The sequence below is a fragment of the Sander lucioperca genome, chromosome 15 (assembly GCF_008315115.2).
Source record: "Sander lucioperca isolate FBNREF2018 chromosome 15, SLUC_FBN_1.2, whole genome shotgun sequence".
Taxonomy (NCBI): domain Eukaryota; kingdom Metazoa; phylum Chordata; class Actinopteri; order Perciformes; family Percidae; genus Sander; species Sander lucioperca.
The window spans coordinates 26,841,957-26,869,740 of record NC_050187.1 but is presented as its reverse complement, the minus strand read 5'-3'; the positions used below and the strand labels follow the sequence as shown (position 1 = coordinate 26,869,740).

Genomic DNA, 27,784 nt, shown 5'->3' with positions numbered 1-27,784 from the left:
TCTTAATCTGAGTGTATGGATGTTGACATGCATCTGTGTGTGTCAGCAGCAATCCCACACACAGTAGAACAGAGCTGTAGATTTCTCCTCAGTGGTCTGATAATGAATATTAACTCTCCTTCACTATTTCTTCCCCATTTTGCCTCCTCCTACCTCCCTGTCACCCTCCCTCCTTTTATTCCTCAGCTCTTTGCTCATTCTGATTGACTCAAAACAAACCACAATGTTCGTCGTAATGAAGAAACATGTTACCCAGTGCAACTGTGTGGATCATCAATGTGTTTTTAATAGTTTTGGACAACAATGGTACAATGAGAAACTGAATCTGTCATTTTAAATTTACAATGTGTAACAATCTATCAACTTTGCAATCAGAAAAGAGAGGGGCTGGTGGTTAGGAATACACTTTGTGGATTTGTGTGTAACTGTTTAGCAAAGAGTTTGTATCTGTGAGTCTGCAAGGATGTGTGTGCCTGAGTGCATTGGTGCAAGATAACAGCTTAAGTACTATTAATGGGTACAGCATGTGCGGTCGGAAGTAGACAAAATAGAAATCACATTAGAAACTACTTTAAATTTACTGGCTCACAATTACAAAGTATGTGCAAAGTTTCATTGCAAACTTGTATAGTAACAGTAGTTGTTTCTTTTGTCATGCACATACAGTACAACTTTATGGATGGAAATGTCTGGAGATTGGTCGGTCTACTTTGGTCCAGAATGAATTATCTCAACTACTAGTCGATGGATTGGATTGATGAAATGATGAAACTTTGTACAGACATTCATGGTGCCCAGAGGATGAATCCTACTGACTTTGGTGACCCCTGACTTTTCATGTAGCACCATCATCAGGACAACATTATTTCAATTTGTCCAATACTTAATAATAAATGCAAAACTAATGGCATTCCCATAAGCTGTACATTGTGTTTAGTGCTAACTTGCAAATGTAAATGTTATGTATTAGCATGCTATCACTCCAAATTAAGTAAACATACCTGCTTAACATCAGCATGTTAGCAAGTTCCTATGACATGTTGTCCGATCACGTCAGAAATTAAATGTTTTTTACATCTGATCCAAAAGGCCACACCATGGTGTTAAAAGCGGGTTGGGATGTTGTTTAAGTATGCGGAAAATGGCACACATTTTCAGAAAGTCTACCCTGGAAGGCAGTCATAGTGTTGCACTTGGTTGTTCACATGAAAATTGACAGAAATAGTTGCGTAACAAATGAAAAAGAAGTTCAAACCCTGGCAACGTTCTAAACCACACAGAGCTGTGAAACATGTGTCACATAGGTGTGAATGTTGGCTTGTCACGTTTGGAAAGTTACAGAAATTGCACACAGCACTCCCCAAATCCGACATCGGAAAGGTGTTTGCTATTCGAATATCTGTCAAGCAGTTCTGACGGAATCGACTGGTGCCTCACAGAGCCGCTAGCATGGATGTAGACTCTTAGTCTTATTAATCCCTCTCTAAAGACACAGTATTGCTTTAGCAATTCAAGAGCTGTTTCACAAATACCAGGAGAAACTCAAACAATTTCTGTGACCTCCCCCTTTTTGAGAAGTACTGGAAATCAAACAACTGGTGGCTTTCTATTCTCAAAGAATATCCATCTACACAGAGTTCATGACTTCCATGACATCACTCCAAGGAGCATTGAAGCTACGCACTTTGTTCACCTCCTGTATATGTGTGCATGCAACAAACACACACAGAGAAAACCTCACACCATCAGAACTAGACCCCAGTGATGAGATTTGATGAGACTGCTTTGGGTTAACAGTAGGAATGTTGCTCAGAGAGCCTCAGAGTCCCATACATGTGAGAAACTGGTGAAGACAATCGTTAGATGCCCACACATCTGATTCCAAGTATACTGTGATGGCCCGCAGAAATAAGGCACCGTCAGAAGATATAAATCACAGAGGAGGTGTCACACACACACACACACACACACACACACACACACACACACACACACACACACACATTGACACACAATGCTATCCAGTACGTGGGAGGGAGCTGTCATATCCACTGTTGGGTAATCAGTTGAAGGCAAGGCTAACTTCAGATCTTAAGATTCTTTGGTGAAGTCGTGAAGTTAAACACAATAGGTTCATGAAATAAATATAACTTTTTAGTTCCTTGAGATGGACACTGTGTTCTAGATAAGGCACACTTAAGTAAATGCAGCCCTTTCTTTACACTAATTCAGTGAGACAGAGTGGTATCAACGACTCGATAAGATGACATTCTCTATTTTCTTGCACTGTAAATTGCAGCCTATTATGCGCTGAAATAGCCCTGATGTGCTATTAAATACTTATTTGGGACAATTTGACAGTTTAGTAATTGACAAAGAAAGGTAAGAGATCCCCTCTAATGTACTGTACATGACATACTGTTCCCAAGGTTACCCTGTTGAAACCTGAAAAGAGATTTACTGAGTGTCATCCAATCTCAGTCTCAGTGTAAGCGCAGCAGCAGATTTGAGGTTTTGACCTCTGGGTGTTGTGTTGAGGAATGATAGTGGTCACTCCCTGAGATACACACGCAGGCACACACACACACACACACACACACACACACACACACACACACACACACACACACACACGTGTACACACACGTCAAACAGAAAAATAGTATAGTCAATTATAAATAATGAGAGGCAATTACCTCATCAAAATGAAGCCTGTTAAGCATGTGTATGTGGGTTAAAGAGGAGGAAGATACAGAATTTTAATTTGACTTACTTTTTTTCCTCTTTTTGTATTCTGACCTCCTCACTTTACATCTCCTGTATTACTCCCTAACCAGCTTCTTCCTCCCAAGGTCTACCTCACCAGAGGTTTCATGGGGTTACAAGTTAAGTCTGAGTGGTTGCAAGATTATTAACAGTAAGGCAAAAGAAAAATTTCCTCAGTCACACAAAATTATTTTTTACTTTTTCTAATCTTTGCTTTTTTTCTGTAATACTGTTTCCATTGTTAGGCTTCTAACAATTAGCCTACTTAAATAAAACAATCAAGTTAGAGGGGAAACCACGTTTTGGTGAAATTGCTCAGAAGCCTGAAAGCCTGAAAGGTTGAGAATGGCTGCTCTATTCCATTGTTACCACCCACCCTTCAACCTGCCACTGCATAGCCTGTCCAAGAATCATCTGACAGGCACATCACCAAGAAACACAGCAATTCAGCAATTAATACGACAGTACCTCTGTACCCTCACTAATTAAGCTTTCATATCAGAGCGGCCCTCTGTAATTATGGCAGAAACTGGTCGCACTGCTCCTGTGCTCACTTCAAACACTCATTAGTCGCCAGCAATGCTCTCTAAACACTGTTGTAGATGTACACTCACAGTTCAGAAGTGAGGCAGAGAGAAAAGAAGAGATTGAGAGTTTGCATTTACACATATTTACACATATTGAACATGTTAAAGGCATTGTTCTGTTTTATTTAGCAAGTGTTTATCTGTTTTACCTCTTACTACTATTGTACAAGTCATCTTTAGTAATGCTGGCAACAGGACCAAAATGCAGACCCAAAGGCAGAGAGGGACGGTTTTAAGGGCAAGGTTTCATACTTGAACAGACAAGCAAACAGAAATAGCCTGTTTTTTGGGAAATCATTTTATTTACAATTAATTTCCTACTAAAAAGATACTAGAATTGAATCAGTCAAATACAAGGCATGGTCTGTTTGATCATATACTGTTTTTTAAACTAACATGGATGAGAAGTCCTTAAACCTGCATACTTGTTTGACAACTTGGGGCTGTGGAAATAAGCAGTACAGACCACGGAAATACGATCAACTTAAATTAAGTTGGTATGAGGAACTTTAAAAAAAAAAAACAGTTGCTTATTTACTTGTCCCACAGCCATGTTTCTGGTGACCTGTTGAATTCAAGCTTAATTTTTACTCTTTTTTTTTTTGGTCACCACCAGCACCTGAGGGGAATATCTGTCTCTTCAGCTGCTAAATGCTTCACTATGTTCACCAGCTAGTTTCTAACTTAGTCGGCAGTTTGATGTTGGCCAGGTAGTGTACAGTTTTTAAAACGGAAACAATGCTGATGAGAGCAGTGCGCCTGAAACCGCAACAGTGAGGGGGCTGTGAAACCAGAGAGTGAGCTAAAAGACACCCTGTAGAGCTGAATGGAACAGTATGTTTGTCAGTAAGAGTTTGTCCCTGGTGACACCTTTTCGTCATTTGACCCATTGTCAAATAAGAACATTGACGAGAGCAGCTTTAAAGTGCTCAGAAGACATCTGTGGAGGAAGATGATGTGATATGACCAAAATGACCAGAAAGAACTTCTTTTTTTATCTTATAGACCAGGGGTGGCGAACCTGTGGCTCTTGAGCCATATGCGGCTCTTTGCCTGCTCCTGTGAGGCTCTTACTGTGTGGCTGGGGGCTGTGTCATTGGTTGATTGTTGTTTTTAACTTTTCTGAAACATACAGTATTTCAGATAAGTAAAAAAAAAAACACATTTGAATGCATCTGCCAATACATTTGCCAATTATTTTAAAATGGAAAATAATGCAGCAGAGTTTTGAGGACAGATTCTGCAACCTGAGGAAAAACAGCGGCCACAGATCACCTTCCTCGTTAACCCTTTCACTGCTGAATCTGACTGTTTGAAAGCCCCTTTAGTGACAAATGAATGAGAGAGTTGCTTCGAGTGGCCACAACCGAGTTCAAGCAAGACCTGAAAAGGATTGTGGATAACAAAGACTGTCAGATTTCCCACTGAGTCAATCTAAGTGAGAAAAAAAAACTATGAAACCTGCTATGTATTATGACTGCCATTAAATCTGGAAGACACTGTTGCTGTTGTAGTATGGACGTGCATGTGTTGTGTGGCTTTTTGCTATGGTGAGTTTTTTTTTGTGGCTCTTTATACCTAACTGGTTGGCCACCCCTGTTATAGACTACAGAAACATAAAAGTGTCTCAAATCCTATGCAGATGATCGAATCAAAAAAGAAATATGAGAGACAAAACATGTTTTGCTGACATACAGTAAGCTTGTCACATTACAGCTTGTGCAGCTGTGATCACCCACAAACACACATATATTTAAACATGGTGCCAAGATGATATATTAATACCCTGCATGAGATATTCATGAAAGCTCAGATAAAGCTTTACAGTGCAGCAGGCCGTTACATAACGTATATAATTCCCTGCCTTTTACAATGATGCTCCAGTTTACAGTTAAAATCCCTAAAACTGCATACGAGTCAGATCGAAGCCTCGACTCCATGAATAGATCTCTGCTGGCTGGTCTAGCTAGCGATAATAAGGTGTCAAGGCTCTTTGAACACTGATTTTTGTCTCTCTTTTTATTAATTTTAAATTCCTTGGTAAAATCGTTTTTTTTATAAATCACAGTGGGCATGATGAAATGGTCATGACCAAATTAGGATGACAGTTATGATTGTGAAAGGTAAGACATTGTGGAAACACTGTGACAATGTTGATAATAGAGGTATTCATGGGGAAGCTTTGTCCGCACTATGAAGGCAGATACATGCAGTGTTAAAGGATACAGAGGAAGGCATGCGGGCATTTAGCAGTGAAGCATATACCAATGCTCTGTCACAGGGAAACAGCCTTAAGGACAACACTAACAGTGTGAGATCATCATTGTGTTCTTTAAACAATGTTGTGCTGTAGCTGTGCAGAGACATTAAAATGCCTCTCAGATATGGAAACTAAATGACACATTAAAAAAATATTGTGTCCAGTCTTTAAATATCCTCAGATAACTGTCACATTTCAATGAATAAATCTCCAATCTTTCTTTTTCAAAACAAAATGTCATTACCAGCATAAATTCAAAGCACCTTTAGAAAAGGTTTATAGCATTGTCAATATTGTAAAAGCTTCTATTTAAAAAGTCTGTTTTTAAAAAGTTAAAAAAATATATGTAGACTTGGTTTGATAGCAAGAGTTACGTAATAAATCTGTGATGTATTTTTCTGTTCTGAGCAAGAGTTTTTAAAATGATTTATATTAACTGCAGGTGTCTGTTACAGCAGATTTCTGTTGTTGAATATTAATATATAGCCTATATATACACTTGGTTTATATTAGGGATAAACAAACAGTAGAAGATGTGAAACAAAATCTAAATAGTTAGTCTCCTGGTGCCATATTTTAAGCGGTGACTGATCCTCCTTTTTTGGTAGGCCCAGTTTAGGAAATGAAAAGCATAATACAGTGGGCATGCAGCTTATTGCTCTGTGCCAATATTAAAAGATTGCGGCATCACATCTCAATACATGGTCTTTGAAGGATGCTGCTCTTTTCAGCTGTTCTGGTTTCAGCTTCATCTTTGTGCAAATATGTCGAAGATGGAAGGGAGAGATGGTAAAACTGAACCTGGGTCTGCAGCTCCTGGTAAACCAGAAAAGATCTCGCGCGGCTTACATCCCACCTCTACCACTACCACTACTGCCAGGGAGAAGACAGCTGAAAGAGATCTCACTCTGCCATTATTTCTGGTTTGAACCAGCATTTAACAAACAGACTGTGTAAGAAGACAGTTTTTCCAGACTGATGAAAGCTTAAGGGGAATACATTTTCCTAGGCTGATGAAAATATTTTCATTTTTAGACATTTTAATGCAGAAATGTTATTGTACCTTAAACATCGAACTTTGTTCGTTGAGAGTGACTTAAAACAAACACTTTTACAAAGCAAATTACTACATTATTTCAAAAACTTTAAGACGGGTTCAAAGTAAAAATGAATAGAAAATGCCATAACCACGAAATAGTACACGAGGTCAGGCATAGTATAAGATGGTTAACTTTTGCAAACCAGTTTTCACTTCCATTTTTTTATTTTTTTTATTTTTTTTTTTATTATTTAATTTTTTTCAACACAGAGTGATTCATCATCCTAATGGAGGATCTTTGTTACTACAGCCCTTTCCCCCCTCCCTCCAATCTCTCCTCTCTCCCCTCCCACTCTCTGCTCCTCTGAGCTCGAGAGCCTCTTCCCCCTCTCTGCCTTTACGAGTTCTCCTCCCGAAACCTGTACGAGGCGGCCACTGAAGCGCGAGGTGATTCCCCCCTCTCCCCTACAATCAACAGTCAACATGGCTACAGTTGTAACCTCGACGAGATTTACAGACGAATATCAGCTGTACGAGGAACTCGGAAAGTAAGCGACCGTCACCGCCGCCGCTCTTGTTGCATTCAGTGTGTATGTGTGTGTGTTTGCACGTTTTTTCTCCTCTATGCTGCTGCTGCCATTGTGCGCGTTTACTTCAGTGTTGACAAGGCAGGATAGGGGCTGTCAAAAAACAGGGAAGGGTAGGAGAACCACCTAAGCAACAATAAGATGTGGGAATTTTCATGTTAGCACTACAAATGCTTGTGTATAATCCTGACTGTGTAGGCTATTTAAAGGTGTATCGTACCACTGTGGCAATCTTTGTAACGCAAAAGGTGTGAAACCCCCGCGTATAGGATCAACTTGTTTGCCAATTTATGTGCACGCGTCGAAAACTCGTTTGCACGCATCCGTTGACTGGTGGCATCCTCGCGCTGCTGTTCAATCATTCAGCTGTTTTTGTGCATTTCTAAGCAGACTGCAGGGCTACTGTAAATGTAAAGAAAAGGAAGATAAGGCTTTGCTGCCAACAAGACTGTTGCGGTTGCACATTTGCCTATGCGTATCACACATGTACTGCATTCAGGATTAAAACATGAAAGGACACAATTATTGTGTTACGTTACAGTGTATATTCTCGTTAAAAAAACCACTTGGTAACATCTAACCTCTGCGTGTGGCTAATAGAGCTGCTCCACCTTTCAACACAGCCGACCGCATGAGTTTAAAGGAGGCGTCTGTGCAAAAATGCAGCCAGGCTGAGAAGACACAGTTCAATGTTAATTCTACCTTTCAGTGGCTTCATTCTCCTGTACTCCCGTTCAGAATGAAACAACCTCTCTCCCACCCCTAGTAGCCAGGACCTCTTCTCACATCTTATACACAGAATATCAGACTTTCAGAATTATGCAAGTGGCTTCCTTTTCCCTCTCTTTACCTGTATATGATTCATGTATGCCCTTAGTGTGTGACAAGTTTATACACTTTACCCTGCGACACACCAACGTGATGGAAAGTTTTGTTATGTTTGAAATGGTTTCACTGAGCTGTCATCGATTTCTTCTGCTCCAGGGGTGCCTTCTCAATCGTTCGCAGATGTGTCAAGAAGTCCACTGGCCAGGAGTATGCTGCTAAAATTATCAACACAAAAAAGCTCTCAGCCAGAGGTAAGTAGAGCAGATCTGTAGCTCAGCATTACAGTCACATTAATTTATGCAAACTAAGAGCTGACAACGTTATGCTGCTGTCCAAGCTGCTGTAGTTGCTCAGTGATGTCAGTTCAGCTGCAGGTTTGGTAGTTTATTTCCTGAAGAGCAGCGATCCAGGTGCTCTGTCCTGTCCCTGTCAGCGGAGATTCCTGAAGAGCTGGCAGAGCTGGGCTGTTGCGGTTTAAGTTGTACAGTGAAGTTCAGTGGGCTTTGGCAGTTGTCTGCAAACATTTTTTGTTTGTTATGGTTACCATTAGTCTCTTGCATCAGCTTGACCTTTAACCTAAAATGTCCTTTTACAGCAGCTCACAGAATGAGATAAAGGAAAGTTATGGGGTCTTATTTTAATAGTTTTGGCCATGGTTTGGACCGGTTTGACTTTGACCTATTGGACTGGCCGTAGTTGTGAGTGCACACAGTTTCCCTTGGCTCCGTGTTTGTACCTCTCTTGTTTTGAGTCACAGATGCTTAGTTGTGTAACTCAAATGTAATGATAATACACAATTGGCGTAAATTGGGGTCAAGTAATTCTGTGCAATGAGTAGGGGTATCATGAGTTTGATTCTAAATCGAAAATCGATCGAAATGAGCTTTCGATTTTGATCATCGAAATCAAAAGCAGAATCTGCCTTTCTCCAATTACAATTACAGTTAGCAGTTTCTGCCAGCCTGTGTTTGTGTGTTCACATGCAGCAGTTTAACACATGTTGAAATATCACCACCTGTGCTGCAGTATTTGTGGCAGATTTGTTGATTGTCATCAGTCTGCCTGTTGCTCTGTGTGTGTTTGTGTCATGGCGTTCCTTCTGCCATGTAGCTGAATCCAAGCATTTCTGTCTGTTGATTTTTTTTGTTTGCACATGAATTCCATTGATCCTTCACTATATATAACTCCTCTTGTCTTGGTGTGTGAGCATGTTGCAGACTCTGTGTGGGCATGTGCAAGCATCAGAAGGTTACACCAAAGGTTGAGTGATGATATGAAGTACAGATCAGGGCCACTTCTGGACTGCTCGGGCTGCTCTTTTCCCAGGGGATGCAGGCTGAATTGCTATGTCTCCCTCTCTGTCTTTCTCAAACCCCCCCACCCATGTCATTTTCCTTACTTTTTGTGTTTTCTCCCTTCCTCTCCCCCCCCTGCTTCCCTTCTCTGTAAACAAAAGATTGATTTAAAGAAAGATCTTAAAAACCCCATCTCAGGAGGCAATTTGATTGTGTGTGTGTGTGTGTGTGTGTGTGTGTGTGTGTGTGTGTGTGTGTGTGTAGAGGGCTGTGTAGTAACCTGGTAACAGCAAGTGTGAAACTCTTCATCCCATAGGCTGTCTGGCAGCAAGACCTGTGTTCTCTGTGTGTGCGTGTGTGTGGGGGGGTCTCTGTGTCGTGGTCACAATTGTCACACAAACACACACGAACATAGACGACTGCTCTTTTCTCACATTAAGCACAGTTGCATACATTTTCTCTCACCTACCTAACAGTTCTCACACTTAACTATATGCGTACAGGGCCTGTCTGTACACAGTTTCACATTGTGAAATACACACACATTAGACACACACACACGCACGCACACACACATACATGTCTATAGTACTGAAAGAAAGGCGAGGAGAAATGTGTCACTGGGACAGTTAAAGAATGAGTTTTGTTTATTACAACTTAATTCTTATTTTCATTGTTCAGGTCATTGTTTTTTTAGGTCATAGTAAAGTTGCACTCACCAAGTCAATTGCTGAGATCCGGGAATGCAGCAACATCACTAAAAGGAAATCATATATGAGGCAAGAAAGACCAGCAGTCAGGCGATTGGACAGGTTTTAAATCGGTTTGTCAGTTGTCACCATCCATCACAGTGTCCTCGGTGGTAGCGAGTCTGCACTATAATATACTTTACCTTGAAATAAAGTGGTTTTGGTAATCTGCCATAACTGTTGCTTTGTTTATAATGTGTTCAATCATCTGATTACTTGTTTCTTCTTTCATATCAGACATCGTTGTAGCAATATTGCCGTGTTCCCACATCTCCGCAATTACTTCAAGTACATTGTAATCATAACTGATTGAAATGTTGAACAAAAATAATCCCAATTCCTAGCCAAGATAACACAACCATTATCAGAAACGTCTTCATATACAGTAATGAATGTTGTCTCCATAAACACACACAATATTAATTTGTCAGGATTGCCCAGCACAAGCATATTCCTGCTACTAGCAACACTGGAGCAGCCGGAGGTTTAGTGCCTTGCTCTTTTGGCCTTTTTATAGCTCTAAATGAACAAATCCACACATACTGTATACGTTAAGTCTGATCTCTGCTTATGTGTTTTTTGTTACAGTTTGCAAACACTGAACATACAGTTAGTATATTGGCTTTGGTGGTTTGACATTTGGACAGTTTTGGAATATAGCTTGTACATACAAGGTTTGTGTTCTTGTGTGTTAAGCCTTATTCTGTGTGGCTCAGGGAGAGCACATTGGCTGACGGTGAGGTCAGCAATTATGGCTGGGTCATGTGGTGTCGCATGCATGCGCACAGTCGCTCAAGTGTCACACGTGTGTGAATGTCACTTCCACTGACATTCACACACGTGTGCATCAACATCACCGCACATCGTTAAGAACACACTACATTTGGTAACGGTTGTAATTTGAATTTCATCGGTTAAGAGTCATTTTTTCGATTATTGATGCATTTTCTTCTTTTTTTTTAATGAACCTTGATAGTATTTTATCTTTTAAAACCAAAAGTTCAGTTTATTAATTCTTAAAAAAATATTCTTGAAAAAATGTAGAGATCACGAATAAGGGTCATAGATTTCAATGACATTAACAAATGGGATACAGAAATGTACTGATAATGCATAAGAAAGCAGTAAAAGCATAGAAATTTTAAGACCAGAAAATGACCACAGTACATCTTAAATTGTTTTTGATATTGCAGTTGATAGGATCGCAAAGCTTCATCATACTTTAAAGTTTAGTGTTTCTTCATTTTCAGACACAGTCAGATAAGAAGATCGATACCGCTCTCATGTCTGTCAGTTTTAAGGCTACAGCCTGCTGCCAGTTAGCTGAGCTTAGCATAAAGACCGGAAACAAGGACAAACAGCTAGCCTAAAGTAACAAAACATGCCTACCAGCACCTCTAAAGCTCACTAATCAATAGGGGTGTCACGATTCTACTGTAATACTTTATTTCACAAGTGACTTTAACATCAGTTAACAGAAGTAGATAATGATGACAATTATTGTTAGCCTGAAGCAGCAGTAACTGCCTGATAAAAACCATGGGAAGCAGAAGTGAAGAAGGGAAGTGTGCTCAGAAGCTTATGTTAGTGTTACCTTAGTGGTAGAGGGCTCTCACATGCTCTCATGCACACTCTGATGAAAAGGGTAGATCAGAGTGGTACAGTCCTTTCCGTGGCTTTTGTGATGAGCCATGACTTCTGTACATCTTGCGTAGAGGCTTTAATCCATGTTTGTACAAAGATACAGAAGTCAGTGGTATGATTTTAAGGATACAATAAAATGAAGTTTGAAAGATGTATCATATCTCTTTTCTGACAGGACGTTACAGTAGTTCATCTCATTGTGTAAAAAACAAACCTTGCATCTACATGTACAGTATATTAGCAAGTCAGCATTTGCTTTTGCCCACTTAGTTTTCGTCTGCAGCTTTCTATCTATGGAGCTCACTGTCACTCTTCACTTCTTCTGCTTTTATGGAATCCACTGATTATGTTGCACTAAATCTTCTAGTACATGTTAATGCTAAATGAAACAAAAAGATCAGCAGTGGGCTGGTAAAGGTTTTCAATACAGAGTCACAGAGGGCTGACATTTTATTTAAAGAAATTCAGTGATGTCAAAATGGGGATTTCATTATAATTTATTTGGAGTCATGTTTGCTATGTTTTTGTTCTCTACCAACTCCTGAGGGGAATAACTCTCTAGCTACTATATACCAGCTAGTCGCTAACTGTGTCTGTCTGGCATTTGGTGCTGAACAGGTAGTGTACAGTGGGTTTTAGAGCTTTCTTACTGAAAACTGCTGCCTGCTATGGCCGAGTACAGAGAAAATGTACACACAGTTACCAGATTTATATTGTATAATGTATGCATGTCCTAGTTTGTGGTATAATGGCAGTTCTCCCAGTAAATGTAAACATTTACAATGTTTCACTTTAACCAAACAATACAATATGTTATTCTGAACTCACTGAGTGTCAAACTCAGGTCTCACTTTATAAAAACGACACTGTATGGACTAAAGCATGTTGTGTACCTGCTCAGTCAGAGTTTTTGGTTTCAGTTGCAGGATTTACTCTGTACATCTGAATCATGTCTGTTAGTTGTTAGCCACTGAAGCTGTGAGCCAGCAATTGGACATGTCCTCAGTGGCGCCAAAATTGTGCAGCTGTGGATTATCTTGAGTAATTGGGTCATGATTTCTGGAAAGAGACATTGCTGTTGAGTTTTTCAAATGTATTTTTACAAGCTGAGTGCCATCTATTTGAATTATATTCGAGAGAAGGCAGACATCTCTACGGCCAATCTCTCCAACACTGGGCAACTCGCACCAGAACAATCTAGATAGATCGATAAATAGCACTGCAGGTAAGAGTAAAAATATTTATTTTTGATTTTGGGGTGAACCTTTAAGTGCCCATCCAATTTGGGCTCAGCATGTAATCCTGTCATACAAAAATGCCAAAAACTCTGGTTCCAGATTGTGAAATGTGAATAGTCGCTGCTTTTCTCAGCAGTTAATTGAATATCAGTTAATTGAATTCAGGCCCAGTATTGAATGTAGGTCACCCACGTTTGGCAGTGCTCAGAGCCCAATCACTGTAGTTATGCAGTCACATAGTAAATGGAAGAAAATGGACTTGAAAGTGTAAAAATCTGCTCCAGGTTGTGTTTACCAGTCTATATTGGGGGTGAAACGCGAGCTGTTGCGTGTCCTGTGTAGACAGCTAGATTAGTTGAAATAGGAGCATATCTCTTCCATCAGGCAAGAATGAGACTGACAGACGACTGAAACACACACCTAAAACGCTTTCTCCATAGACACGCCGTAACACCCAAAGGAAACACTGTGTTCCATATCAACGCTGTTTCTTGTTATTTTTAGCTACAATTACGTGTCATGTGTTGTGTGTTTGAAGTGAGTGTATTTTTACATTGTTATTAGGTAAGGCCTTGTGATGTCAGGGAAAGGGAGAATGAGAAGGAGGGGAGGGGCTGGCGGCACTCGTCCCGCTGTTGAATTATTGAGGTGCAAGGCTGCTCTGCTCTCACTGAACATGGACACGAGCTGAGAAGTGGACCCTCAGACTCCTTTCTTTGCTTCCTTTCTTCATCTGATTTTTTTTTTCATGTGTCACCCTTAACTACATTCTCTTCCTTTTTTGTCTCTTCCTTCCTCTTTCTAGTCATCTCCTCTCTGCAAGGCTGCTACATCGCAGGCCATGCAGACAGACCATGTGTGTGTGTTTTCAGGCTTTTGGTGGGATTCTAGTGCACCCACTGGAGGCTGATTGGTGCAGGGCAGATAAACGTAGCAGTGCAGCGCGGTGAATGTTTAATGGGACCAACTGTGAATATTTGATGAGAGTGAGAGAATGAGAGAGTCATTTATGGAAAGAGAAAGATGTAGATATGGAAAGAGAAAGTGAGACGGCAGGGTTACATGCGCCAATGCAGAAATAGTGCACTGTAACCCTTGAAATGGTGTGAGTCCTTCCACAGCATGCAAACCTTCCAATTTACTTCTCAAGGCTTAGAAACAACTCTGTGTGTGTTTTTCATATTGATATTCATCTTGCCGTCTTTTCTCTTATCTGCTCAACATTATCCCCCTTGTCCGAAGCATATGGCACCAGATGGGAGCCAACTTCAATACAACTTTAATTTACCATATACTGAAGTGCTGGACAAGGAAACAGGATGCTGATTGTTACTTTTGAGGGCATTCATTTGTCACCAGAAAGTTAATCTACAAGTCAGTAAGAGGTGTTTGGTGTCCTTGACTGAAAGTAATTACACAGGCTAGAGTGTGCAGATGCCCATACTTTTATTTCTGTTGTATTCTCCATCACCTCCAAGGGCCCTGACACACCAACCCGATTATCGGCCGTTGGACAGTCTGGCGAGGTCAGTGACTCAAGTCTGTTCGGTGTGTTCCGTGCCGTCGTCCGTCGGAGGAGCTGTCAGCCTTCATTTTGGGCGACCCGACATGCTCAGTCGGAGACAGGGCAGTCGGGACTCACCCGGAAATGGCAAGCGGATGAGCCTCTCAAAATCTGACAAAAATCTTTTAAACTGACCTTTGTCGATCTGAAATGAAGAAAGATTCAGCAACTGTACGGCCTATTTCTTGCTTAAAATGTTTTCAGAAACACGTTTCGGTGAACTATTTTAGTACAATATGAGATCGTATTCTGAACAAGCCGCCATGACAGTCTGGCTGTGAATTTCCGGAGAAAAAAGACCCACGTGACGTGTTCGTCCTATCAGCTGCCGGTAGGGTTGGGCATCGTTTGGATTTGAACAATTCTGATTCCAATTCTGATTCTTCCCTTCGATTCCGGTTCTTATCGATTCTCGATTCCGATTCTTTGAGGGGTGGAGTTGAAACGGGTCACATGCCTATTTTCCCAAATAAGAGGAACGTTTTATTTTGATTCAATGGTGGTTTGCAGTTTTACCGAGCTTTTTCAATGTAAAATAAAGACAGACTAGAGCGCTGCTTACTGTGCTCCAAGGCTGCAACACAACAAGCGCCTGGCCGCTTCGGAAACCAAAACTTGCGCATGTTAAATTGGGAAGCGATGATCGGATTTGAAACCAAATCCTCTAAACGATTCCAATAAAGAAATGATTCTACTGGAATCGTAATTTTTGAAACGATTCCAAGTAGGAATCGATTCTCGATGCCCAATCCTAGCTGCCGGTTTTCATTTTCTGGGAAACAATACAGAGAAGCGCCGCCTGCTGCTATGGAGACGTATTACGTTTTGCGCACGCGCAGAGCGTACGCTCAAGTCTGTGTCGCCTCAATGTGTTTTGAGGCATTTTTTTGGACCTCGGGACCTGACTGATCAGTCCAACTGCCTTTTCTGCCGACGGTCAGCCATCTGGTTGGTGTGTAACACCTCTAACAAACATTTAACTTGTGCAAGAAGGGTGCTCACTTCCAAGTAGCTCTCTGTCACCAGTTTATTTGGTTGAAGATCTTGTGAGATAGGTGCAGTAATTAGACTTCACAGGTGAAGCAGGTGTTGCCAACAGTGAAGCAATGCTGTTCTCCAAATAGAGAGGGTTTTTATTGAGATTATTTATTGCGGCAGTTGGATGATTGAAAAGGCAATAAAGCAGGGCACACACGTGGGAGAGGCATCCAGCAATAATGTTGTGACTGTGTTGGTGTGTGTGTCTGTCTGTCTGTGACAATGAGATCCCGTCAGGGCGGTAAGTTCTCACCTATGGCAACTGTTTCTAAACTTTCTCTTTCTTTTCTTTCTTTTTCTACCTCTCTGCCTCATAAAGGTTTTACCATGCCATGTTTCACACATGCACAAATTCACTGCTTACCGTGTGAGCTAAATGAAAATCAAATTTCTTTTTGGTTTGACTTTTACCCCAAAGAAAGTAAGTAAGGGAGTAAGGGGTTAAGGAAATAAAAGTAAAAACCAAGACAAACAACTGATTGGTTAAACTATATAGTATTATTATTTTGCTGATATATTTTTAAACCTAATTTTCACACATACATTTGTATCATTAATCTTTATTGTAAATTCCATTTTCACCTATTTATTTGATATTCAAAATAATCACTGATAAATTCTTGAAATTATGAACTATGTCCAGCTGCGTGTGTATGTGTAAGTGTGTATAAGTGTGTATGCGGCTCTCCAGGCTCTTCAGACATGCCAGAGGGATAATCTCTTCCTGAACACACAAACACACACTGTCATGCTGTCAATCAAGCAGGGTCTCCATGGTAACAGCTGGCTCACATGCATCCTATTCTTCCCACCTGACAGCCCTGATTACATAAACTTGGCCACCATATTCACTGGGTGTCATGCACAATGAGTAGTAAAATAGTGCAGTCCAATTCGCCATGTAAATCTAAAGTCCTTAAAGTGCTCATATTGTGCTTTTTGGCTTTTCCCCTTTCCTTTATTGTGTTATATATCTTTTTGTGCACGTTATAGGTTTACAAAGTGAAAAAGCCCAAAGTCCACCCCAAAGGGACTTCCAAAAAAACACTGTTCACAAACTGCTCCAAACAGCTCTATTGTAGTCCAGCCTTTACTTCCATGATGAACGTGCGTCACTTTGTAACACACGTTATAATGCTCGCCTAGCTGCTAGCGTGGCACGCCCTCATGCTCTGCAACTGACAAGCTAGCAGTACTTACTGCGCATGTGCGACTCCCAACAAAGATGGAACAGAAGTGAGATGCCTCACTCTGTAGCTAAAACAGAGAGCTCAACACACAGGGTGAAAAGAGGAGCTGCAGCAATGTGCAGTACAACAAATATATGGTGTTTTTTGAAAATTAAACCACATAAACCTATTCTGGTACAACATCTAAATACAATTATGAACCTGAAAATGAGCATAATATGAGCACTTTAAGCCACATTCACAACTCCCGGCTGTCAATCAGACAAATTTAGGTTTTCCAGCCCACTCCTCATATCTGCTTGAGGCTAGCAGCTCGAGGCTACATTAGCCTCTACTAGCATGACACACCCATGTGTTGCATTGTGGGTAATGTAGGTGCCAGATTGTGACAAGGGAGAAGAGTGCATGGAATAAAAAAGACGATATTTCTAGTTCTGCTTAGGGCTGGGCATCATTCAAAATCTTTCGATCCGGTGTCAATTTCGATACCTCAGTTTCGATGCCGGTTCCTTAACGATACTTTTTTTCGATATCATATGTTTTAAAATCCATTTCAAGAAAAATACATTAAACACAAAACTTTTATTTTCTACCTTAATTGTGAATCAAAACAGTTATCAAAATTAAAAAAATTCTAGTAACACTGCTCACTCAGAGTAACATTAATAAAACTGGTTGTGCTTTTCGATAGGGGTGCGCCAGTCAGATACTCAGGATTGGTATCAATCCGAACTTTAAAAATTAACAAAAAAAGAGAAACCTTTTTGCCACAACATTGTGTACAGGCTAATATTGAACTAACTAAAATGGAAAGGAATGTAAAGAACAAAGACTTTTTAGAGCAAACTGCGTAATGACACAAACCTTTAACAATAAACTTGGTGACTGCCCTGTTGTCAACATTGAACTAATAAAGAACTAACTTAAGTGCAAAAGAATGTAATTGAATTGCCTTGTTGCTGAAAGGCGCTGTAGAAGTTGCCTTTCCTTACAACCTCAGCCTGTCAGTCAGTCATCAGGGCACATAAACCACTGTTGTGCCTGCTTGTCTCATGTAACAACAGCATGCGACTGCTTTCGGCTCGCCATTAATATCACGCTGTCTGCGTTAAGTTTTGAAAAACTGTAACCACACTTGAAACCACTTTATTGGCATTGCCGTGACTCACTGTGACAAAACTCGAGTTTACTCCGTCCGCACTTCTGCGCGCATGCGCGTGTGTGACGGTTGGAGCTCCGCTCTGTGTCAATATGCAGAGAGGATAGATAAGCTTGCGCTCAGATGCTTTTGGAACCGAAATTTGGCACCGAAAGATAAATATATTTTTTTTCCCGGTGCCATAAAGTATCGACGTTCGGTGCCCAGCCCTAGTTCTGCTGCATCAATTTGGAGTGAGGTTGGAGAACGTGTTAAATAGGTGAAGATCAAAATGTAAAAGCCCTTTTGAGTAATGGGAACAACATGGAAAATAAATCAACTTAAAAATATTTTAGACAGAGTGGATGTTTTGATTACTTCAGCCAGTTATGGTTGCCTTAAGAGGGAACTTTGGTATTTCTCAACATGCACACTATTTCCCCATGCATTTATGTGTAAGTAACCAATGTGAACAAAAATATTTTAAATTGGTCCAGTATTGAGCGACAACCCTGTAACTGGCAGCTGTGAACCGGGCTGCAATGTAACCCTATGGGGCAGTAGCGACTGGATGTGCGTCCACTAAATGTGCTCAGATTGTTATTATAAGTTTCTGACTACATAATGGAAAGATGGTGAAGTCTCGTGCTGAAAAGCGAGGTGACTTGTTGCTGGAAGACAGCGGTGTGGAACCATAGCTGTATAATGTGGGATGCGAATGTAAAGCGAGGAGTGATCTCTATATTGATTTTAAAAATCGTGATTATCATTTTGGCCATATTCGTGCAGCCCTAATATGCAAGTATATTCACACACAACATGGTGATCTCTGTAAATATTTGTTCTCCCTTTGTTGCCATTATGTCCATTTACATTAAGGTTTATTTGCACAAGGCCACTATTTTCCCAAGAAGTGGTTGTTTGACCAGCCACATACTGTTTATTTTCCTCTTTTCTGTGTGGTTCCTCGTCAGTTTGGTCTGTCAGTTGTTTCACCTTAACAATTGACACCTGCCTGCAGGCTCTTAGCCAAGTTAAAATCATTTGATAATCTCTGCTGAAAGCTGCTCTTCAGCTCTTACAACAGTTTGTAGCATCCCAATAAAATTGTCCAATGGAGTGTGGCGTGTGGCTACATCATCTGGTTAAAGTGTGTACTCCTGTTGATTGGCACACCACCACCACAGTTGGTGTGTTTGTGTCTGCTTCCAAGGTTACAATCAAAACATTCTTTCATAATAAGTCTTCTCACAGTACTTATATTCAGGGCCCGCTGCCTTGACACACTCTTGTGCAGGTGTGCGGGATGCAGGTTTTGTCAAGGCTTTAGTGGAAGGAAGCACAACCTCTACTTTATCACCAGTGGATTATAATTACAAAATGAGCAGCCACAATAACAGGGGTGTTTGATGTCAGCACTTTTTCCAATGATCCAGTACTAGGATCATAGTTTTATTACAAAATAGTAACTTGCATCATATTTTTCTCAATTGGCTAAAATTAGATGCATTTTATCTTTAAGTTGGTATGTATTTAATTAATCCAGTACTTGCCATAAAATGAAAAATTACTTTTTATATCTGTCATTGTGTTCCATCCTTCCAGGTAGACTGCAAATGTTTATTTAGGTCAAAATCTTTTAATCACTTTTGGCCTGCAGGACGACCAAACATTTACATTTTTTTAAACATGGCTACAGCTTTAACAGCTGAGCAATAATTTCAAATGAAAATATAAATGAACAATAATTATTGAATCACTGGTGAGTGGCCATGATATGCTGTATATGTCAACAGAATAATCAATTCCAACCTGTGCAACAATAAAAAACACTCCTCAGAGGAGAGTGTGATAAGAGCACACACAGCTCATTGCTTATACAAAGCCTGCACTGTGTCAAGTCCATACAATGTCTGATCTGGTGTGTTAGGGTTAATATTTTCATATACAACTAACAGGTCTTGTTTTACAACATCGTGGTTGCTTAATAGGAATGGTAGAGCAATCTGGTAAAATAATTAAGTATTTACTTTTGAGGAGGACTAACTCATACAGGCTGTACAATTCACTGCTTAGCTGCTGTCAGACTTGATCCTCGTCAGCTGTCACTCTTTACACAGCTTAACTGGTTGGGTTACATTTGTGTTGTACTCTGGATATGTGTTCATGTGTCGCTTCAGGTCTTAGAAAAAGGACTGGCAGCCTCAACGCACAATGGAGGCCATTATCCTTTCTCTGGGAATAACCAAGAGATAAGGGTGTGTGTGTGTGTGTGTGTGTGTGTGTGTGTTTGATCAACTCTCAGAGCTGGTCATTGTCAGGGTTGAAGCATGCCTCCCTTGAAACAGCCTCTCATCAGTGATTAGTTATCACTTAGCGAGGATCAAGGCTGCACTCTGACACATCAAGGCCAGGAACTCGGGCAGTGTTATTTATGTGCTAGAATAAAGGTGCCACTATTTGCCTCCAGATCTATTCTTAGTACTAATTTGATTCTCATTCTCATCACATTTTTTTTTAACGTTCCTACAGCCAAATGCAATGTGGACATGCAGTATTGAAAACACTGCTGTCATACCTTGAATCTTTCAGGAAAAGCTGTTATTCAAATATGGCCACCACAAAGAAATGATGGTTGATTATTAATAGAAGCCAAGTTTAAAAACAATATTGAGGGGTGGTGGAAATAGTTGTACTCAAATAGTTCACATGGTAATGAACATTTCCACTAAAAGATGACACCACTGATTCAGCATTGCACTCCTGTAAAATTGTCAGACTTAAAAAAATATTCAAAATCGACGCAGCAGAACCAGAGATATCATATTTTTTTCCCATGCATTTTTCTTCTTTGTCAAAACTTGACGCCTACATTACCCATTATGCAACCCGATTGCAGACAGTTCAGTCGGGGATTCGTGTGAGTTATTCTAGCAGCAAATATAGCCTTGTGCCACTAGCCTCAAACAGAGAAGAGAAGTGGGCTACAAAAGTATGTTAAGCTCACTTCTTTCTAACCCAGCCTGAACAACGCTGACTCAAGTTACATTTCTTGAGGCAATTTATCAGACCTGACACAGCTCCCTCTGGAGCCACAAAAGGCTGTATACAACGTTTTTCACATATGCCGTACTACTCCATAAGATTTTGATGTGTAAAATTGGTGGAGTTCCCCTTTAATTCCATCAGCAGTTTATGTTTAAGAATTCCTCTTTTGAACAGAAGTACTGTTTTCATTCACCAATTATTTTCAATCGCTTTTACTTTGACTATTTTTTTAAATCGCTACAGCCAATGCAACTCTGCACTCCTGTATATGTTTCACATTAAATGCCTTTTGGGGAGGGATTATACCTTTTTAAGTGGCTGGAAGGCTATTAATGTGAAACTACATTGAGAGTAGCTTAATGGTTATAGAAGAAATTTTAAAGAACAGACGAAGCAGAAAGTTTGTGAATGAATGTTTAAGAAGCAAAACTCAAAACAGAATAGTGTGTATGACACAACTTTATTGTTGTACTAATTAAAATTGGTGTGGACATGTATATTACACTGAATTTATCAAGACAACAGTTAAACATAGATGAGTTATTTTGAGTTGTATACAAAACAAACCGCAAATTAAAACTGGATCATGATTCTAGCTAAAATATGATAAAATATACTCGTAAAATAGGAGCAATCAGAAATAAAAGCCTGTTTTATTTGACATTTGATCTGCACTTGGGTTAAATAGAGTCCTCTGCAAGTGTTTTAGAATTAAGGTTTAATGTCCTGCCTGGATTTCTGGATAAATAATCATCTGTTTTTTGTAAGAATTGAACAGTTAACATGACGTGTTTAAAATGTAAAATGCAGTTCCACAACCTCACGTGCTTCTGGCAACAGTAAAACAGGCTGCTCTGTGAAGTTGAATGACTCAAACCATGCCAGTACTTAAATGGCTTCTTTATTTGGTAAAAAAACCCGGAACTTATGAACTCAGCCACAGTATCTGTATAGTCGTTGATTGAACTTGCAACAGGGTCACAGCTCACACACCTCTAATGCTTTAATGTGACTTGACACGGTGAGCTGGCAGAGTAGTTATAATACATCTAATTTACCTTTAATCTCATGATGAATTTGCTTAGCCACAGTGTAGTTGAAATAACGAAGAGGAAACAAGGACTTGTAGCAAAAAACACTGGTCGCAACTGTTTATATTTAGATGTTGTGATGTCAGTGTTTTCACTTCCATGAAGCAGTAATGCCCAGGATTTTCTCAGTTCATATTAATGAAAAATAAAAGTTTAAAAGGTATTCTACACAAGTAAGCATGCAGAACATAATGCAGAACAGAGAACATTATGGTGAAAAACAGAGAAGGATACACAGTGTGACACCACATTGGTTGAGCCACACCTTTCAAACCCCAACACAGAAACATTCAGTACATTCAGAGAACACAAGAGAATGTAAGAACTTTGACTGAGCAAGTCCAGGGGCCTCATTTATAAAACAAATTTGCGTCAGAAGTGGCGTACGGACGAAACATAGGATGTGAGTACGCACAGAAACATTTGAATTTCCTACGCCGGATTCCCTTTATAAATCACAATCGACTCTAAATGTGGCTCAGCTTTGGTGGCTTCATGTCACGCCCATAATTGCCCTTAGATAATCAGTGAAACGCCCCAAATTAATATTCATCCATACTGACATCATGCACACAGAGGAAAACAAAGCAAAGGACTTTCACTCAATGTGAAGTTGTAGTTCTTGTTAGAGAGGTGGAAAAGAGGAAAATATGTTTGGAGGGCACAGTGTGGGCATTACTAATGCCAAAAAAGTTGTAGAGTGACAACATGTTGCAGACGTAGTTAATGCTACAGCCTCAGAGGTCGGACCATGGCCCAAATTAAAAAGAAATGGTCCGATATTATTATTATTATTATTATTATTAGTTGATGCAAAAAAATGCCTAGCGCTACCTCGAGAAAGTGTTTATGCCACGGGACACCGGAGTTGACCCCTCTTGAAGTGGGACTGGCACGGCGTGGTTTCTCCGAGTGCTCCTCTGTAACGCTGGGTCCAAAACAGCACAGAGATCCAACAGGACACCTCAAGGAATCCTCATCCTCGTTTGCCAGCAAGTCTTCCTGTTCTCGGTCTCCATTTGCCACATCTTCCAACAGTGGAAAACCAGCCTTTGTGCATCATTACGCATGATATTCCTTTACCCATTCATTGGATTGTATCTAAAAAGCTAAAGGTGTTGGAATTAATCTAATTGTAAATGACAAATACTGTAGTTCTGCGCAAGGAGCATGTCATTAGTAAAATGTTCTATTGCCCCTTTCACAGTGGTTTAGGGCTGGGCGATAAATCGATTTTATCGATTAACTCGAATGTGTAGTTAACGTCGATTTGTTAAAATGAAAATCGATTTTCTCCTTAACATCCGCCGACGCTCCCCTCTGGGCTCCCATAGCTCCGAGCGGGCTCAGCCCTCACCCCGCGCGTTTGCCATAGAGATACACAAACAACATGGCAGCGACAGGGACTAACATTAATTCTTTTCTTAACTAGTAGTTTCATTACTTACTTATCCGTAATCTCCGCCGAAATGACCGGCAGCTCGCGGTGCTCTGTCCCCGGCTGAGAGTCACCTATTCTCGGATAATTGAACCACCAGCTACCGCTGACCTAAAGGACCACCATGCGGGGCACCAGAGGCGGTGTTGAGGAACTCTTTTGCGGCTCAACACATCTACTAAATGCCGCTGATACGACCGAGCTGTGATGGAGGTCTGTAGCGGCTTAAACAACTAGCAATCGCCGCTCTGTAGCACGGAGCTCCTCTTCGACGTTTGTTTCTACCGCTAGTTACTACGAAGGAGCTTGCTACAGGTATGCTACATTCAAGAGACCATGGGATGTTAATGTACGTTACTCAGCAACAGGTGGAAATAGTGGCAAGGTTGCGCAATAACGTTAAAATGATTTGAACTTTTAGCGAGGAACGAGAAGTGAATTACCTGTATGTGTGAAAACAGCTTTATCTCACGCATCCGTTTGTTTGTTGTTGAATATATAGCACCCCCCATCCAAAAAAAGGGAAAACACTCAAACCAATTTATATTTCCACAAAATTGGCTGAATAATCATAATGGTATACATGCCCCATGTGTGTGCGTGTGTGTGAGTCAAAACAAAATAAAGTTAAAACTTGTTTTGAACAATTTCTTTGTCATCTGCAGATTGATTTTAAGTAGGGGGAGAAAAAAATCAATTTAAATCTTAAAACGGATTTTTTTGGAAAAAATCGGGGATTTTATTTTTAGGTCATATCGCCCAGCCCTACAGTGGTTAAAACATGCTTTAGACCTACAATAAAAACAAACATTTAAACAAAAATAAAACTATCTAAAGCAGGGGTGGCTAACCAGTCCAGATTAAAGAACCAAAAAAAAAAAAAAAACACCATAGCAAAGAGCCACACAATACATGCACGCCCGCACTACAACAGCGGCTTACAGATCTCATGACAGTCATAATACAAAACAGAGCAGTTTTATAGGTTTCTTTCTTACCTAGACTGACTCAGTGGGAAACTTGGCAGTCTTTGTTATCCACACGCCTTTTCAGGTCTGGCTTGTACTCAGTTTTGGCCACTCGAAGCAACTCTTTCACGTGTGTGTCAGTAAGAACAGAACGATGTTTTGACTTGTTTCAGTGTAGAAAACACTGATTCACAGACATAAGTTGCTGCAAACATTGACATTAGCTTGAGTGCAGCCTGTTTAACATTGGGATATCTGTCTGTGGGCACCGTTTTCCAGAACTCTGTGGTTCCTTATCTCAACACAGATTTCAATCTGTCATCCTCACAAAGTTCAGTCATCTCCAACTGGGATGCTTCTTCATTTGTCACTAAAGGGGCTTTCAAACAGTCTGATTCAGCAGTGAAAAGGTTAATGAGGAAGGTGATCTGTGGCCGTTTTTCCCTCAGGTTGCAAAATCTGTCCGTAAAACTCTGCTGCAGATTTTCAACCAGTTTTGCATAGCGTGTAGTGCTCCTTTTTGTAAGACCTCAGCTGCTCCTCCACTTGCCTTCAACAAGGAGGGGAAATGTATGAGCTCTCTCTTTTGAAGATGGGTCTGGAATAGCTTGAGCTTGTTGACAAATGTGAAAATACTTTGCACCAGGTCAGGCAGCATTTTTAACTTTCCTTGCAGATCTACATTCACTTTGTTCAGATGATGCAGCATGTTGACCAGAAACCCCAAATCTGAAATCCACTGGGGGTCATGTAGCTGAGGATATTCCTTATTCTTCTCTCCCAGAAACAGCTTCACTGGGTTAAACATTTCAAAAAAGCGGGAAAGCATGTTACCTCTTGAAAGCCACCTCACAGTGCAGTGGAAAAGCAGATCACTGGGAAGATCTTCATCAAGTTCAGCTATGAGGTTTTTGAACTGCCTGTGATTGAGGGCATGAGTGCGAATAAAATTCAAGTTCAGCTTCTTAGACACCAGATGCTCTTGATGGATGATGCAGTGAAATGTCGAAAAATCCGGGAAACGGTCGTCAGCTTTACACAGCCCAACAAGGCCATTTGCAGCTCCTAACATAGCTGGCGCACCGTCTATGGCTATTGCTGTCAGTTTTGAAAACTGCAAATTTGCCTTCTCAGCAACAGTCATGAGTGTCTCTTTCAGGTCGATGCCGTGGGTCCTGTCTTTTAACGGCACAATGTCAAGCAGCTCTTCCTTAATTGTGCAGTCTTCTGACATAGACCGTACAAATATTGCCAACTGAGGCTTATCTTGAATGTCAGAACTCTCATCCAAAGCAATGCTGAAATACAGGCATAAGGTTATTGCATTAATTACAGGTTAATATCCGATATTCTCTGTTCAACTGTGTGTAGGACATTAATTGTAATAATGGCTTTGTGAATTCTTCATATCATCAATAAAGGGATTATTTCGATTTGTTTTACACAATGGTCTCAGATTCACACAGTTTCACGTGTTTCATCCATCTGCCGTTGGTGTCGCAGCAATTTTTCCACAGCTGTGCAAAGCTGTGTTTATTAATGCAAAGCAGAGGTCAGGACAGCCTCATTAAAAGTAATGACATCTGTTTAATTTCTGTATCACTGCATGCTATGAATTGAAACCATCAGGAAAAGGATGGGAAGCAGGTTCATCTAAACATACCGGTATGTAGCCAGGTGGTCTTATGTGTAAGGAATATTGACGATGAGCACAGAGAGAGAGAGAGCAGGAAACTGTGAGCTTTTCCGCCGGATACTTTACAAAATAAAAAAAAAAAATTCAAAATAAAACACCCGGGTTTATGGTGATTTTGGCTGTCTTGACTTCTCAGCTGTGTCTAGAGCGATCAGACACACAGAGCGAGACTAATGGATGGACAGACAGAAAGAGATGCACGCAAAGAGAGGCATTATCGGATTGTTGGATAGTTTAAGAAATAATAATGCATCATATTTTATTTGAGTAGAATCTAAATCTGCAACGTTCTCTGTCAGGTAACTGTAGTAGTGCGATGTTTTCCTCTGAAGTACAAGTACACAGTAAGGCAGTAGTATACAGATAGTCGCATATTAAGTGCTTTGGGGTCCCTCTGTAAGTTATTTTGGACTACAGTGGTTCTGGAGAAAGCTACAAGCTGCAATACAGGAGGCCAAGCAATCAGCCCATTCCAAACTGGCATTTTTTGAACTGGCACTGCACTAGTTAGATAAAAACATATCATATAGATAAAACAGCTAGACCGGCAAAGACAGAGAAAACACGATGGAACAAGAGACATATGTGACACAAGTTAAAACAATATTGTTATGGAAAGGGAAAAATTGTATAAGTTATAATGAGTAAGCCAGTTTAAACGGGTGGGTTTTGAGGTGGGATTTGAATAATAATATGGTGTCAGACTGACAGATGTGTGGGGTCAGGGAGTTCCACGGCCTGGCAGCAGTGGAGCTGAAAGCCCTCGCACCCATGGTGCTGAGGCGTGCGGTGGGGTGGTTAGAACCAGCTTATGAGAATTGTGACATTATTAATATCATCTTTATCCTCATATCCTCAGCCCTATCCTCCTTGTCGCGTTTGTTTTAAATCATTACGCTGTTGGCTTTGAGTAGGCGAATGGAGCCTCAGCATTGGCCCACTGACACCAGACTGACCCCTCATAGCGACGAGACGCCTGACTGGAGTCACTTGTTGATGGAGGAAGCTGTGACAGGAGGTGGAAATGATCAGTGTCAGAAACTCGCCTTCGCCATTCTCGTTTCTCTGTATGCCTCCATCTGTCAGCCTTCTCTGTTTCGGTTTCGCTGCCTCTTACTTTCTGTCTCATTGTGTCTCTGCCTCTCTGCTTGGTGATGCAGGGCGGGCCAGGTCACTGTGATTCAGGGCTGTAAGCCGGAGGAGGATTGGATCTATTTATAGTCTTGTCTGCTCTGGGCCACACTGACCCGAAGTCTCTGTCTGTTTTTCTGTATCTGTCTGTCTGTCATTTATTTATCTCATCACTTGGTCTTCCTTTTATCCTGTCATATCTCCTCAGATAGGAAGACATTACCCTCCAGTGTTTAACAAGCTCTATCATGCTGTAGTTATCTTGAGGCACTGTCTTCAAGCTGTTCACACACACTTGTTTCTATAAAATGTCCATTCATTTTTCTTCCTTTTCTTGGGATAAGAACATAAAATAATTTTCCCAAACCAAACAATGATCCTGAGATGAAATGCAACTATATATATATATATATATATATATATATATATATTTATTTTTTTTATTTTTTAAATGATATGGATTAATCTAATGATTTTTGATTAATCAGT

At 40.5% G+C, this 27,784-nt stretch overlaps 1 protein-coding gene across 50 annotated transcripts in view; it reads left to right on the top strand.

Annotated features, from left to right (window-relative positions):
* Window positions 1-6,958: 6,958 nt before the first annotated feature.
* LOC116061713 (calcium/calmodulin-dependent protein kinase type II subunit gamma-like) overlaps window positions 6,959-27,784 on the top strand; it is a 62,509-nt gene continuing 41,683 nt past the window's right edge. For all 50 annotated transcript variants that reach the window (XM_035992425.1, XM_035992424.1, XM_035992397.1 and 47 more), the window contains exons 1-2: window positions 6,959-7,200; window positions 8,224-8,318. In XM_035992425.1, the coding sequence (XP_035848318.1) occupies window positions 7,136-7,200; window positions 8,224-8,318 (160 nt within the window). In that variant the 5' untranslated portion in view covers window positions 6,959-7,135. The remainder of the gene's footprint in view (window positions 7,201-8,223; window positions 8,319-27,784) is intronic.